General features: G+C 42.1%; 1 protein-coding gene across 1 annotated transcript in view; it reads right to left on the bottom strand.

Moving 5' to 3' along the window:
• Positions 1-275: 275 nt before the first annotated feature.
• Positions 276-16,677, bottom strand: part of LOC144755252 (disintegrin and metalloproteinase domain-containing protein 9-like) — a 929,123-nt gene continuing 912,721 nt past the window's right edge. The window contains exons 21-22 of the mRNA XM_078643994.1: positions 6,269-6,330; positions 276-2,770 (exon numbers count right to left, since the gene is read on the bottom strand). Coding sequence (XP_078500120.1) covers positions 2,665-2,770; positions 6,269-6,330 — 168 coding nt within the window. The 3' untranslated portion in view covers positions 276-2,664. The remainder of the gene's footprint in view (positions 2,771-6,268; positions 6,331-16,677) is intronic.

The raw sequence follows: 16,677 nt of genomic DNA, 5'->3' as shown, positions 1-16,677 counted from the left end.
TGTGTACCCTTACCATAATGCCTGTAGAGTTGGAGAGAATAGCTTATTAAGATGGGGGCCCACACATTACTTAAAACTCTTATGCCATTTCATATCTGTCGCTAAACCTTATTTGTCAAAGGTAGCATCCTTGTGCCACATTTGAATGCTCATATGTACTATTTGTAATATTTGTTATTACTGGCAATTGGCAAAGGATGCTTCACTGGCTGGTAAGACTGACTGCTTCTTCAAATAAAGCTTGTAAAGACACAAGGAGGCTTGATATTCAAAGGTAGCTGGCTGTTTTCTCATTGCTCGTTTATTATATACACCCACTTTAATTCCAATTTACATCAAGACACAGACGACTGAGCAGACATCAATAAACTTTCGACTTCATCTACCACAGGACATACACATTTACATACTGTGAAACGCACAACGCTGGCCTGTGATCATTCCGTCCCACCTTCAAGTCTTTCCCATCATTGGAGAAATTATTGTTCTTCCATTGCAGGACATTAATTGCCAATATTTTTCTACCTCACATGCATTTTACCTCACTGTGCTATTCTAGATCCTCCTTCAACCGCCTAGCTCTTCAACACAGCAATTTGTGGTTTGAGCGCTGTAGAAAAACACTAAATAAATAACTGCTTCCTTCCTTTCAGCAAGAAATGTGATGGAAGGATTGTGATTCTTCAGTGAGCTTTATATCTGAGATGCCCTATATCATATTTTCCTGCAACTCTATTCTCTAATTAAACTATCAGACGATTAGACATAAACACCTAGATAGACACATATTTGAAACAATAAGACAGATACACTTAATAAGAGAGCACTTAATCACTTTCACCTATGCTCTACTGAATCTTTTACAATAGATTTACAAACTCCTGATAGTTCGTAGTGCCATAATTAATTTGTAAACAAATACACTGGATCTTTGCAGACAAAAGATACAACTTCCCATACCAAGCTGATGGCCAAGACTGACTCCCGAAATCGCCACCAACTCCACATGCCAAAACATCAATTCTCTTATCTATAGGTGGTCAAAACCATTACAATGAGATTGTAATCTGTAAAGAATTCCCGGTGCTTCTCTCTCATGTTCAAATCCCTACACTGACTTTCCAGTAATACCCGGGGCGTTTTCAGGACCTAACCCCTTAAAAAGAATCCAAATGCACTTTAGCAACAAATTATGGATAGTGTGTGTGCGCTCAGCTGACAAGTTCTCCAGTTTTCCTGAACAGGTTGCAACTCAAACATCAATTGACAAAAAATAGAACATGTTCCTTATGCATATCTATAAGAAACCCCCAAGAGAAAAAAAGAGAATTTTCAAGTTTTCCAAATCTTCCATGCCTCTCCTAATGGTTTGCCACCACAATAAACAGCAATGACCCTCTTTATAGAGTAAACGTGGATTTGTCAGATCCAGATACAGTGTAAAAGTCCTCCAGACATCAATGTTTTACAGAAAAATGTCAGTGTCCAATAAAGGGTGTAAATAAAAAGATGTCCTAGTTAATTTGAAGAGCACCTTCTCTCATACATAGTACTTATGCATCTTGCTGATGTAACAAGTATTAGTAATGCTCTCCTCCATTTCTTTTTACTGAAACAACTGAGCGCTGGGCTTGTACACATAGCCCCAATATTCAGATTAGGACTGGAAGAGCACACATTAACAAAACATACTCTGGCGCACTCTATTTCATCCTCTCCTTACCAGCTCATCTCCCATCTCCAATCTTGTTACTTCCTATCACTCGTTTCTTCAGGAACTTCATAAGCAAATGATTTGTGTACAGAACATCCAGGAACAATAGCATCATATTACGTTAGGGAAGAAACAGAAGCAGTACCACTTTGGTTGAGAGTGGCATCTAGGTCATATCTTGCCTAGGTTTACATAACTATACAATATTGCTTTAGGTTTCATACTGACAATCTCACTGTCTTCAAAACGTCCTGTGGGTGTTCGGTGCTTCTGATGCGTGCATCATCACAAGGAAAAGGAAAGCTGGCCAATGGTTTTCTAATGATGCACAGAAGTATCTTCAAATTTCCCATATGAGTGTTGGTATTCCTGAGAAATGTAGCCTAAGACCCTTTGATGTTCTGGTTTTTTTCACATGTGCCTCCTGCTCTGTGCTGCTCCGGTCTTTCATTCTTCATAAAACTATGCATACCTCTTCCTTTATCCTTTCCTTCTTTTAAGACCAGAGTGACACAGTGTGAGAAAACAAGGTTTCACAAAAACGTATATTTGATTGGAATTCTATGCACTATCTTTATCCCACAGTCTTGTTATGCAAAGAATTTCCTTAAATACAATAACAGCTTTCTTTCCACTTCTACGCAACACTTCATGAAGTGCATATTTAAGGAAGTTAAAGTAAATAAAAGTGATAGTGAACATAACAGCTATTTGTTTCCCTGCAAATCCAAAGATCGTTTCTGGAGGCTCAATAATATGTAGTGCAATCAGTAAAAATGTGTCTGTTGTGTGCACACTCCCGTCAGTGACCCTTCCAAGGAACAGAAGATCATTGTTTAAAAGGATAAAAACTGCATCCCACAGAAGACATTGGGATTGGTATTATAAAACTGTGCGTCTCTTTTCTTTTGATGCATGAGAAGTTATGCACAATGTTGGTGGATACCACATCATACATTCTGAAATCCCTGAGGTCTGGGTGGGACGGGTGGTTTATGAAGAAAATCCAGCTGTGGAGGAGGTGGTCTTGGTGGTACAGCAGGGGTCACTGGTGGCCTGAAATAGAAAAGAACATTATTAGAAACCCTCAAATATCAAAACCTGACAATTTTAGGATGTGTCGAGCAAAAAACATTATATAGACTGAGAAAAAGAGCAGATATTCTAAGAAGGTGGTTTATTTGATATATATAAAGGATTAGGATGGTGTATAGCAGTGGGTATGATTCACAGGAGGGCACGTACCATGTTGAGTAACATATGGTCTGCAGGGAGAGTTAAATATATCAGAGTAGGTGTATGTGGGAGCTGGTGCGGTCTAAGGGAGAATTTAAAATCTAGCATGATGTGAGGAGGTGTTACTGGCGATAAGGGTGGGTTATGGAAAGAGTTGTGGTTAAAGGAAGGTGCGATATCTGGCAGAGGGAATGTTTGTAGGAGGAGGTGTAGTCTCGGAGAAGAACTTGGTCTGCATAACTGGATGTGATGTATCAGTTTGCACATGGAGCTTTGACAAAGGCGCATGGTGAAGCGTAGGTCTCTGGAAATGTAAGTGGTTCATAGAAGGAGGTGTGTTCCTGGTAGGGTGGTTTTTAAAAGGAGTGGTGGTTTGTCAAGGGAGATGTACATTAGTAGGTGTAGTTTGTGAGAAGAGGTGTGGTCTGTGGTCAGAGGTGTGGTAATTGAAAGAGGATGTAATCTGTGGGAAAATATTCAGTTTTTGGGAAGAAGCCTGTATGAGAGGTGCTAGAGACGTTTTATGTATTTGTAACAACATGTCTTGGAGAGAATGTGTAGAGAAAAAGATACTATGCATGGGAGGAACTAGGATTTGTTGGATTAGTTGTAGTTTAACAGAGACAGGATTTGTTGGGGGAAAGCGATGTGGTCCATGTGATAATGGTTGGTCTCATGGAAGAAATTTGGACTATTGGGGGATGTTTGATATGATGAGGTTATAGTTTGTGGCACTCTACCACACCCTCCACAGCTTCAAACTAGAACAAAGGAAGTTTAAGATGCTTCTCTCACTTACACTCTTCTCTTACCCAGACTATTTCACCATGTCCTCTCTTCAATGGGGAACCCAAATTCCTTCCACAGTATTTAATGCCTCTTTTATGCCACACCAACAACCATCCTAAAACACGCCTAACCCTGTGAAATTTGTATCCACATCCTGGAGCCTGATGACGAGCCTCCCACTCCAACCTCACCCATATCTCAATCTTCCCTAATGCTTCTTTTCTCTCCCTTACCACAACCCCTCCCTGGCACCCACAGTTGGTCTGTCTACTCATTATTATGTGATTCATAAATAAGAATGACCTGGAAATTTACTGTCTGTTCTTGAACTGAACTCTGATATTCTACTTATTATAGGAACCTAAGAAACACTAACGATCTGCCACAAGGCCATTTCATCTGGATACCTAGTCCGTAAGCAAAATCACCTCATGAATATAGTAGGAGGCTTAGCAGATATTGTCAAAACACAGAGCAGGGAAGGGCAATGGCCCACAACTGTTGTGAGGCTGAACACTCATAGTTACTAAATTAACCGGAACTAAACTCCCAGGTAGCTTTGGCACTCAGCAAACATGCTAAACTTGGGGCAATGGGTAAAGTTTTTATGCAGTACCAAAACAGTAATAAAGTCAACACATCAAGTAATAAAAACCCCAAACTGAATTAGAAAAGTAGAGAAACTTCTACTAAACAAAGTAACACCACACCAACAAAAATCCTGTAAGGGGAACCAGAAATATGAATGTGTAAAGTTTTAAGTAGAAATAGCACCAAAAGGCATTAGGTTATCAATGATAGTGTCCGGTCGTGGTAGGCCAGTACCTAGGAACAATTTCAGACAGACCACGATGGAGCGTGGGTCGGATACACTAACCAGATGTATCTCGGGCAATGATGTTACATACTGACTTAGGGCCTGATTATGTTTTTGGCAGGTGGAAAACTCCATCACAAACGTGACAGATATTCCGTCCGCTGCATTACAAGTCCCAAAGGATATAATGGAATTATAATTTGATGGATGGGATATCCGTCATGTTTGTCACAGAGTAATCCTATCTGCCAAGATTGTAATCAGGCCCCTAGGTTTTTTACGTCCCAACCTTTTCTGATTTCAGAGCAATTCCTCTGGGTCATGTCGAAGGCTTGGCAGACCTCAGAGACAGCACTGAAGGGCCAGGAGTCACTCGAACAGGGGCCAACAGCAAGGTCCAGTCCAGGTCGAATTGCTATTGGTCAGCTGGGCACTCCAGCGAGAAGGTTTCTTGCACCTTGTTCTGTATCTGTAGCCACAACGGAGGTCAGCCAGCCAACTGACTCCGGGAGTTCACTTCTTTGCCTTTGGTGCATGGGAGAGTAGGTCCAGCTCTTCAAAGTTCCTCTCATGTCACAGTCGGCAGGTCCAGCCCACTTCATTCTTCAGCAGTTCCAGAAAGTGTTCTTTCCAGTTGCCACATTTATACCTAGCACCAGCTAGTGGGTGGGGTTGATTCCTGGACACTCCCTAACCAAAGGAACAACATTTCCAGGGGCCAACTTACCCAGTTCTTCAGTAGTTCCTGTTGACCTTACTGCAAACAGGCTGTCAGGCCATTTTCAAGATAGGGAAAGTCTGTCGACTTTCCAGAATGATATTTAAGTGATGGGGCAGCAGAGCTATGAGATGCCATGTCTACTCGGGGCCTGATTTAGATCTCAGTGGATGGGTTACCCCCTCACAACAGTGATGGATATCCCGTTCACCAAAATATAAATCATGTTACATCCTATAGGATTTATATTTCGGCTGGTGGGTTATCCATCAGCGTAGTGACAAGAGTAACTAGTCCACCAAGATCTAAATCAGGCCCTCAGTCAGCCATAAAGGCTCCTCACATCACAGATATTTGTTCCTGTGAGTGGCCTGTTGACTAAGCTGTTCTTCAAGAAGCTATATCAATGTAATGCTTATTAGTGGGGTTCTTTTGCCATTCCTTTAAGAAGCTATATAAATGTCATGTTTATCTGTGGAGTACTCAGTACTACCTTTCAGAAACTGTGCGTTACATTGTTTGTTCTCCCTTTCAGTTGGTATATTATCTTGCAAGGTTTAAAGTATTCAAATGCATGGTGGCAGCAATTGTGCTACCCATTTTTGTTTTCCCTCACATATTAAACAAGTTTGGCATTTTTATTTATTCTTCAAGCTGCAACTTCACACCAATGCCGGATTACAGTGTGAAACATAAAACACGCTAAATGTTTAGTTAGAGTAGAGGTCTTACTATATAAGATCAGCAAATAACACAAACAGAACTTTGGTCTATCTCTGACCATGGCAATAGATTTCCGTATTTGTCATATTCAGTGTCAGAGATGCTGAGGCTGTTCTAGAACCAATACTGAGGAAAATGGAGAGGTCAACAAAATCCTGTTCTGGTTGCTTGCATGGTTGTCGTATGGGAGGAAGAAGTGCGTTCTCTTCTAAGAATTTCTTTAGAAGATCTGGTAACCCGCTGGCTGTGTCCAAGGAATACATTCACTAACCTGGGAGATGTAAATCTTGATATTGTGAAGACGTCATCAACCATGATGTTGGAATTTCCATCCTAGATGATAAGAGAAAAAGCCACAAGTGTCAAAGAAGAGCACATCAACTAGATACTCACTGCAACGGTGAGATGATATGGTGGTTACAGAAAAAGATGAATGTTTCTTAGGTTAACATTTTCATGGCATGCCACTCAAATTGAAGTTGATCTTTGAAAGTACAAGTAAAACTTAGATTTTTCATTGGTGGCTAGCGAACTCTGAAAGTGGTGGGGTTTAAATAACTATCAAAGAGCATGGATTGAGCCCAACACTCAAGAACATTCGCCTTTACCTAATATATTTTTGTATAGAAAAACAGTGCCAACTGCTGCTTTTCACAGCAACATTTCAAAATAAATTGCCTAAAATCCAGGAGTTCAAGAGGTGCACTCATGAAATATTCGAATACTTTTATGGTATAGCAGTCAAGTCTTCTCCCTTAGGGTTTATGAGGGTTCTTACTCCCCAACAACAATTTGAAAAGCTGTGCAAAATCTGTGCATTTGTCAGCGTAATTTGCCTAACAGTTGGCTATTGAGCTATGTATATGAAGTACAGGCAGTTTTCAAAATATGTATATAATGTTTTCTCTTCACTACCCATGGGTATGTACTTCACATCTACATTCCACTTCTTTATATTGGTTCACCCTGCCCCTTCCAAGTGGATTATCAGTCACTTTTATTACTGTCCATTTATTTGTTACTGAGAATCTACTTGGCAGCGGGAGGAAGGAATCATTAAAAAATATACAAATTTCTGTCTCAAAGGCAGAGCTAGACAAATCTGAGACACCCGTGCAGCAGACCGGCTTCTGAATTTGCCGGGACCTTACGGAATCCAAAAAACAGGCATGTTATACTCTCACATTCTTAGGCCTCTGATAATAGTAGTGATTATATTAAAAGGCTTTATCAATATAGATAATGAAATGTTCATATAAAAGTACAAAAATACCTGCCATAGCACTAAGGACCAGCTGTACGAAGCATTCTTAAGGTCCCATACACTTCGATGTGGAGCTTTCCACCACATAAATGCTGTTTTTAAGTGTATGTTTTTAAGTGTGCTACTCCCATTTCGGAGTTTGATAAACTTTTACCAACTCATAAAATAGGACTGCGACCCCATACCGATTTTATATTTGGAAGTAGGGTGTTGTAGGCGTCCCTTCCAAATACAGAATCATTATGCAATGTGCCAATGTTTTGCATCCGATATTCGGTTGCATATCCTTTAAAAATTATTGAATCCTGAATTGGGATGTAATCATTTTGCAAACGAGAAGGTGTGCGCTTGGGCTCCATTATGAATGTAAAAATAGTGTTTTGGGAGTAGGTAGTGGTCCCTGGGACTACTAACAAGTCTACATCAACTTTTACATTTTTTTGTTGTTAAATGCAGCCTTGTTTCCTTAAAAGAAAATTAGCTGGTGGCCGGCTGACCCTACATGCCACCACCCCTGTGCTGGCCAACAATCGGAGAGAGTCACAATTTGCGACCTACCTCATTAATAGTCAAGAGGTAGGTCGGATTGCGACCCACTCCAAGTTGGTATTTAGCAAACTGACCTGTTAGTACATAGGTTAGTTTGTTAAATTATTTGCTGGTCACAAAATTCTGGTTTAAAGTTGCTACCGGATTCTTACGTCCAGAGCTTTGTATATCTGGCTCTAAGTGTTGTTTGTTATTAAAAAACAGAATAGCAATGAACCTTCAGAGCAAAGCATGAATTATTACTCTAAAACCAGTTTTAATTACTAGAAATGCTAACATTTTGTCTCCAAAAATCAGTGCTCTAAATTGTGGAAATATACATAATTTGCTACCAAAAATAGACTTGTCATTTTGAATAAACAAATGTTTGGTCCCAAAAATCAGCTTGCTATTTCCATCAAGTGCTCTTGCAGCACCAGGACACATTATTATTTTCATCCAAAAGAAAGTCCTCCTATCACAGGGATTTATAGTGATATGCTGACATTGCAAGGGTTTCCACCATCATTTTGCCACAGATTGAGGCATTAGATAAACAATGCTTACAGCATGTAAAGAATGGGCTACTGAAATACCAAGTATAGGCACATTCTGTCACAAATGCCCACCATAGTTCAAGAATATCATGTGTGCTGCCAGAAACTCCTACTTTATATCAAAGATGGACCACTGATGTGCCAGGAACAGCCAAAATATTACCAAGAACAGTCACAATATACTAGTTGGCTCACTATTATTCTCCATGTAGTGTGGTCAGAATGACCAGAGTATATCAAAGATGTGCTGTTGGTGTGCAAGGTATTGTCATAAAATGTCAAATATGGGGCACAATTTTGCTGAGTAGTATTTGGTTGCGAATAGTATGTAATGTTTATAATTTAAGGGCACTGGTTTATTACAGTATTGTCATTATGTTGCCTGTTATTGTTTATTTGCATGTGTTTCATTATTTGTTTTCACTGTTTAGCTACCATTTTTACTGTACTTTGTGTGTCAATCACAAAACTCCACCACATTGTCCGAACATTTACATATGTATTGCAATTGTGATAACTCAGGGTTTCATGTGCCACCTGTCTCAGAGCTCATTGGGGTTCTGACTGGGGCAGTTCGGTCCCCTCTTTAAGTTCAATTTGTGTAATTTCATTTGCAGGTCGCATGAAAAGTCATCGTCCCTAGTGAAGCCAGACACATGTGGATTAAAGTCTTATTTTCAAGCTGCCAGGTAGCACTGTGACTGTAGTCAGAATTCACTGGAGACAGCATTGTGGCTTTTGCAGAAAGGAAACTTGGAAAACTAAAATGTGATGGTAAGTTAAGACTGTAAGGCAGCACACCCTGCCCATTTCCTGCCTCCTTTAATCCCACATGTGCAGCTAGGAGCATCTCCAGTGAGATCTGTAGTGAAGAATACATGGGACACGTCATTCCGCAATAAATTAAAAACCTGGTTGTTTAACCAATAGTTGCTCCCCTGGAAAGATACTCGGATGATGCAAGTTACACTGAGCAGTATTTACGCAAATATTTCAGCGCCGAGACGCCTGCGGGTATTTGTCGCGCTTTATAAATGGCAACAAATAAATAAATACATAAATAAAATTGTGTATATCTTCCCTTAATGTCAACTCTGCATAAGGGCTTGACAGCACCGCTATAGCACCTTCCCTGTCCAAATCTTCCCTTCAGCTGCCACCTACCAGAACCCCCAGGCTCTACTATCCACACACCTCATAATGATGATGTCATGCACTTTCCAACCCAGTGTGCAAGCAACACCACAAGATCCACCCCAAAAACACCATCAGTCTAAACCCTGTCTCCTCCCAGCGGAGCAGGAGAATCACTGTCAATGGCCTTTTAGAACGTAGTGTATTCAATATGAGTCTAGCCACATTCTGCTGTATCCATTCTACTGTGGTCTCAACAGCATCTTAGCACCCTGATGATGCGCCATGTCTGCCTGCTCCATCTGAACCAGGCATCAGTAAAATTACCAGCTCGAGGGGTGGTCTGTCGGGATACCCAGACTGATGAATCCATCCCATAAGGTAAATGTATAGTGGGGTATATTGGCTGTCTTTGGCTCACATTCCGCACACCCAGAGCTGCTCTTCAACCAGATTGTTGGGATCTGTGGAATGTGCTTAGAGCTCTTGTGTGTGAGCTTGTGCAATGTGTGGGTTCCACTCTGGAATGGTATGTTCCACTGGTGGCAGTTGCTGCCTGGGAGTTGCCTTGACTGGACGCAATAAATGAAGTACCTACTTGTGGCTGTTTCGTACTTCTTTTCACTGGTGACGAGCTGTCCCGTCTTCGGCTTCCCCATCCTGCGGTGAACCTGTTGCCTGTTGACCGATCCTGTGTGGCTCCATTCATACTGTTTGCTGTGTGGCATCCTGCGCCTTGCTGTTGTGTCCCTGGTGGTCTGGTTATCGTTGGAGATTCCTGTGGTAATCCAGCTTTGGTCCTCGTTATGTTGACACAAATCTCGACAATTTCAAGGTACTTTTTGTTAGTTTGGAAATGGGAGCGCGGGGTTGAAGTGAGCTTTCCATTGCTCCTCGTGCCTCCCCTGTGACGTCTCTGCTTGTGATGTACTGCGCGTGATGCGCATTCTGAGGAAGTTCCTGCGAGACTTGCCTGACGCTGCACCACGCAATGTCATTACGTTGCTTGCGGCCATTTTGAATTGCCCCTTCTCTTGTTACAGTGCATTGTCATAGCAACGCATGTGTTGCCTTCAGTGGAACACATCGGAGTACCTGCACAAGCGTCATAGCGTGGAGTGTCCTGTCGAGCCGTCGCTGATAGGCACAGCTTTAATTATTATGTTCAAAGGCCACATGTCGGACATACAGTTGAGCCATACTGATAAGCACAGCTGTGGGTCTCACTTACTTGCTAATTACAGTTTGTGTCTGCTTGTGTGCCTTCGCTGATAGGCACAGCTTGAGTTAAACCTTTATGCTGATCACCGCCTGGAGTCTTCTGTCGTGCCTTCACTGATAAGCACAGCTTTAATTATTATGTTCAAAATCCACATGTCGGGCATACAGTTGAGCCATACACACTTTAAGTCATTCTCCTGTGTCACAGTTGTGCATCATTATTCTACCCGCACTGTTTACGCACCCGGTGATGGGCATACCACTTGTTTATTTTAAAGCCTTCTTATAATTCTCATGCCAGTTCACCTTTTTGTCTGAGTTTATTGTTTTGCCTTGTCTGATTACAGTACTGTTGTGTCGACGTTGGGCAGCAACTCACCCACGCCAAATCATGGATCGCGTTTTGGCACCTCCACCCTTTTTTTACAGTCTGCAGGTTCTTCACCTGTTCAGTTGGAACAGTGAAAAGATACTTTTGAAGCATACTTGGAAGCTATTGATGGGTAAACCTTCACTTCTACAAAGAAGAAATCGCTCTTGATTTACAATTTAGGTTCTGAAGGTAGGAACATTTTGAAAACCTTACGTCTTGAGGTAGTAAGTACTCTTCTAAGTGGTGGTGATGACAATGGGGATTCCCTACTTGTTGCTGACTATGATTCTGTCGTCAAAACTTTGGACAAAAGATTCAGCCTTGAAAGAAATGTTGTTCTTGAATGCCACAAGTTCTTACAATAAGCTCAAACTCCCGGCGAGTCAATTGATGACTTTGTTGCTGCTCTTAGAATTCTAGCGGTCACCTGCAACTACAGAGAGTTTAGAGATGAAATTATTCGTGATCATTTAATTGAAACGACATCCAACAAAAAGATCCAAGAGAAATTATTGTCCTCTGATGATCCTGATTTAGAAACTGCACTCACCTTGGCTAGGAGTATTGAGCATTCTCAATTTTGTATGAAAGAAATGAGCAGTATTATCTCCACAAGCGAAGTCAAACTCTTAAATATCAAACATGTCTCTAAATCCAAAGGATCTGCCTCGAGCCCTACTACACTCTACTCCAAAGTCAGATCTGAACAGAGCACTATTACACCTTTCCCCAAAATCAAATCTGAACTAAACGAGACTATGTGCTACCGATGTGGGAGCAAATCACATTTAGGGAATGCCAGGTTTTGTTTCGCTCTTAATCAAACCTTTAATAAATGTGGAAAAATGGTAATTACTCCAGAATGTGCAAAGCTGTTATGGTTAAAAAGAATTCAACTCAAGTCGTAAAGGCCATTGGAGAATATTTGATGGATTCTGATGAGGAGACTTATGAACTGTTGATGTTGTCTCCTTCATCGTCTCATGCTGAAGGCGTTCTTGAACTATCTTCTCTGGAGGGGTCTCACAAAAGGAAATCTCCTTCGTGCAACATTAATGTCAATGGTATTTGTCTTAGCTTTCTTGCTGATTCTGGTTCGCCTTTTACTATCATCAACGTCAAAGATTTTGGCAAAGTAGTCGGCGTTCAATTGGAACAGTCCAACATCAAAATCTTTACAGATGGGGGTAAAAGAGTGGAAGTTTTAGGATTTTTTTTGGCAAATGTGGTTTTTCATACTGATCAAGCTATGGGAACTGTGTTTGTGGTCAAGGATGGTGTGAACTTGCTGGGGTGGGATGAGCAGGGCGCTCTTAACATCATCCTAGACCCGAATCATCCTGGTATGGTGGTGTCCCACAATAGCCTCAGTCAATTCTATAATCTCACACCTCCTGACTCTTCCGCTACTCGCACTGTTACTCAGATATCCAATGACAAGTGGGGTTACATTTTTTCTGAAGTATTTTAGAGTGAACTTGGGAAACTCAACGGGTTTCAGCATCGCATCGTAATCAAGGACGGTGCAAAAGCTGTTGCTCATAAGGTTCGCAAGGTACCTTTGAGTATACGCAATTCGCTCAAATGTGAATTGGAACGACTATGTGCTGCTTGAGTTATTGAACCTATCGAAGTTTCCGAATGGTTGGCCCCCATTGTTTTAGCGTGGAAATCCCACAAATCTCTCCGGATGTGTGTTGACTTGAGAGATCTCAACGCCAACATCTGGCTTGATCGTCAACCTCTACCAAACATCAACAAGATGCTGACCACTCGTCAGGGTGCCAGGTTTTTCTCCACCCTTGAGATTTCTTCAGCGTATCACCTAATTGAGCTGTGTAAAGAATCTAGACACTTAACATCTTTTGTCACTCCTGAGGGTTCTTATCGCTACATTTGCATGCCTTTTGGCCTTGCGTTGGCTTCAACAGTGTTCCAGAGATTTATGAACAAATTGCTGGAGTCGTGTTTTTTCAGAATGACATTCTCATTTATGGGAAATCTGAATCTGAACACGATGAGTGAGTCAAGCATATGTTAAGTATTAGTGGTTTAACGTTGAGGGCAGATAAGTGCAAATTTCTTGAAGAGGCTGTTTATTAACTTATCATTTAAAGGAATTGAACCTTAAACTGAAGATTATTGAAGCTATCCAAAATGCACCCACACCTTTGAACAAGGACCAACTCCGTTCTTATTTAGGGTTGATGGAGTACTATGCCAAATTCGTCACCAACTTTTCCGCCAAAACTGCTTCCTTGCGGTTCTTGCTAAAGAATAATGTCAAACATGTATGGGATGTTGACTGCAACAATAAGTTTGAGTCAATCAAACAAGAAATTGTACATGCTCATCCCCTTAAACTTTTCAACATTATTGATCTACGTATTGTGTCTACTGATGCAAGTAATGTTGGTTTAGGGGTGGTTCTTCTTCAGAGGAGGGGCGATGGTCGTGAAGAAACCATTGCTTTTGATTCAAGGACCTTAAGGGGTGCTGAGAGCACCTATTCTACAATTGAAAAGGATGCTTTGGGTTTGTGGTGGGTGTGTTCAACACTTCAGAACTTTCTTGTGGGGCAATTAATTCATTTTAAGAACCGATCATAAACCTTTGTTTACCACCAAAGGTGGTGGCAGGGCCACGCCACATATTTCTAAATGGCAATATAGATTGCAGGAGTTTCGCTATCAGCTTGAGTATGTGGCAGGAGCCAAAAACCATGTAGCTGATTGCTCATCCAGGTTACCTCTCTCATGTGAAGATGATGTGTTGGGGCTGTGATGATTTAGAAATAGTTTGTGCTGTGTGTTCATTGGAAGGTACTGCTGGGGCTGCTCTTTCTGAACACGAATGGTTGGAGTGTATGTATGAAGATGCTGATGTGATGAAGGTCTTTGATCTCATATCAGGTGTGTAGCCTAGTGATAAAGATTGCCCTTATGAGTTAGTGTCTTGCAAAAGAGTGAAGGATGAGTTATCCGTGGTCAATGGAATATTGAGGAGAGGTGGTCTGTTGGTAGCTCCTTTGTCTCTGCGCAAAAAGATTTTGAATTTGGCTCATGAAGGATATCCTAGGATTCGAGCCATGAAACGTAGGGTGTGAACATTTTTGGTGGCCTGCCTTAGATAAGGATGTTGAGCATTTTGTTTGTGACTGTTGTGCTTGTGTTACGAGTGACAAATCCCAGGTGACCTAGCCTTCTCCGGTTGAACCTGTTGTGGCGAAGAACTCTCCTTGGACGAAATTGGCCTTCGACATTGTGTGTCTGTTTGGACTCGTTGGCAGTTCTCCTAAATATGCCCTAGTTTTAATTGACTACATGTCTAAATGGCCTGAAGTTAGGTTTGTTGATAATGCTAACTCTTCGTCTGTAATCAGTTTTTTGCAGGATATGATATGATATGATAAAAATGATTTATACAGCGCACGTACACCAACGGTTTCTTGGCGCTTCAAGGACAGGCTGAGAACAAAGCAGCGTGGTATGATCCGTTAATTGTAGGCTTGGGAGAAGAGCATGGTCTTCAACGCCCTCCTGAATTGGGGATAGGAGGGGATTAGACGAAGAGCTGGAGGGTGTGAGTTCCAGAAGAGTGGAGCTTGTGAGGAGAACCAACATGCGTCTAAAGGTGCATGTTGACAGCAGGTTTGAGCATGAAGATCGTAGGACCCAAGAAGGAACGTAACGGTGGATCCGAGAGGCAATGAAGGCCGGGCCTTGCAGGGAGAGGGCCTTGTGAATCAAGCAACCAAGTTTAAAGAGGCTGCGCTGGGCCACAGGGAGCCAATGAAGGCTCCTAAGAAGAGGTGTAGTGTGACTAGACCTAGGCTGGCCATATATAAGTCTAGCTGCTTGATTCTGAATGAGTTGGAGTTGATGAGTTTGGTAAGCAGGTATTCCAACGTACAGTGCATTTGCATAGTCAATCCGGGATATGACCAATCCCAGAGTGACTTGAACAAGGGCGTCTTAAGATAGAAATCTGCAGATTTTTCTAATGCGACGTAGGTGGAATATGCAGACCGATACCACTGATTTAATTTGGGCCCTCATAGAAAGATCATTGCCTATGGTAACTCCGAGGCTTTTTACAGAGTTGACAGGAGATGGTGGACAGCCCAGGGAGCGTGGCCAAAAGTTGGTGTTCCAAGGGTTTCCTGGGGGCCCTGTCAAGACCAGCTCGGTCTTATCAGGATTAAGCTTGAGCTGGTTCGCGTTCATCCAACTACTGATAAAGGTCATTGTGGATTGAAAGTTCTCGATGGAGGAAGGGGAAGAATCAATATTGAAAATAAGCTGAAGGTCATCTGCATAATTAAAGATGACTGCTGATCTTTTCTGAAGCTCTGAGATTAAAGGAAAAATGTACAAATTAAATAATAGAGGGGAGAGAGAGGAGCCCTGAGGGACTCCGCAGGTAAGACTTTTTTTTCTGAGGCAAAAGTGGAGAGGCGGACTGCCTGATTTCGGTCCTGAAGAAATGATGTCAGCCACCTCAGCGGTGTGCCCCGGATGCCGGCGTTCTCGACCCGATCGAGAAGGATGGTATGGTCAACGGTATCGAACGCCGCCGACAAGTCCAGGAGCACCAAGGCTTGTGAGATATTCTGATCGGCCCCCTTTCTGAGTTCATCATGAACCGCCAGGGCAATAGACTCAGTGGAATGTTGAGGCCTAAACCCCGCTTGATGGGGGTCTAGGAAGTTCGAATTTTCCACCAAGGTGCTGAGGCTGTTTGCTACGAAGGCCTCCAGGACTTTACCCAAAAAGGGAAGCAAAGAGATAGGGCGGAAGTTACTCAGTACCTCAGGGTCAGCTCCCGTTTTTTTAAGGATGGGGGAAACGACTGCTGATTTGAAAGGGAAAGGGACCACCCCAGAGGTAAGAGAGTTGTTCAAGAGGGAGATTGGTGGGTCAGGGAGGTTAAGAAAGATCTTACGAGCAATATGAGGGGGGCAGCTGTCCCGTGGGGAGCCAGAACGAACTTTGCTAAGAAGAGAAAAGAAAACCTCCTTAGTGATCAGAGGGAAATTGGAAAAAGACAAGAGGTTCCCAGATATATTGCCAGGATTGGGGATTAAAACAGTTTTGGGAATACTGGTTTTAATTTTAATGATCTTCTCAATAAAATAACTGTTAAGAGAGTGGCAAAGGGACTGTGATGACAGGGGTTTAATGGAGACACGATCGGGTTTTGCTAATTCGTCCACTATTGAGAAGATTTCTTTGGCTTTGTTTGAAGAATTCAACATTTTTGCAGAAAAATATTCAGTTTTGGCTGCAAGGATGGCGGATTTATAATCTTTTAGAGCAGTAAGAAAAATGATTTTCTTTAGGGGGCAGTAGTCCGATCTCCACTTACGCTCGGTCTGACGAAGAGCGAGTTTCCTCTCTTTCAGGTCCTTGGTGAACCAGAGCTGGGCATCGTGTGAGCAAAGATATCCCTTGCCTCGGCCAACCAGGTATTGATATCTTCAGCCTGGGTGTGGACTGAGAGAGGTGGTCCAAAAGGCTGGGGGGGACTAGGTATAGAAGCAGCAAGGGAAAGAGAGAGAGAAGTAATGTCTACCGACTCCATTTCCTAATTGTGAGAGGGTC

This window comes from Lissotriton helveticus, chromosome 5_1 (assembly GCF_964261635.1).
Source record: "Lissotriton helveticus chromosome 5_1, aLisHel1.1, whole genome shotgun sequence".
In the NCBI taxonomy this organism is placed as follows: domain Eukaryota; kingdom Metazoa; phylum Chordata; class Amphibia; order Caudata; family Salamandridae; genus Lissotriton; species Lissotriton helveticus.
Note: the sequence above shows the minus strand (reverse complement) of the source record. Positions and strands in the feature narration are given on the sequence as shown.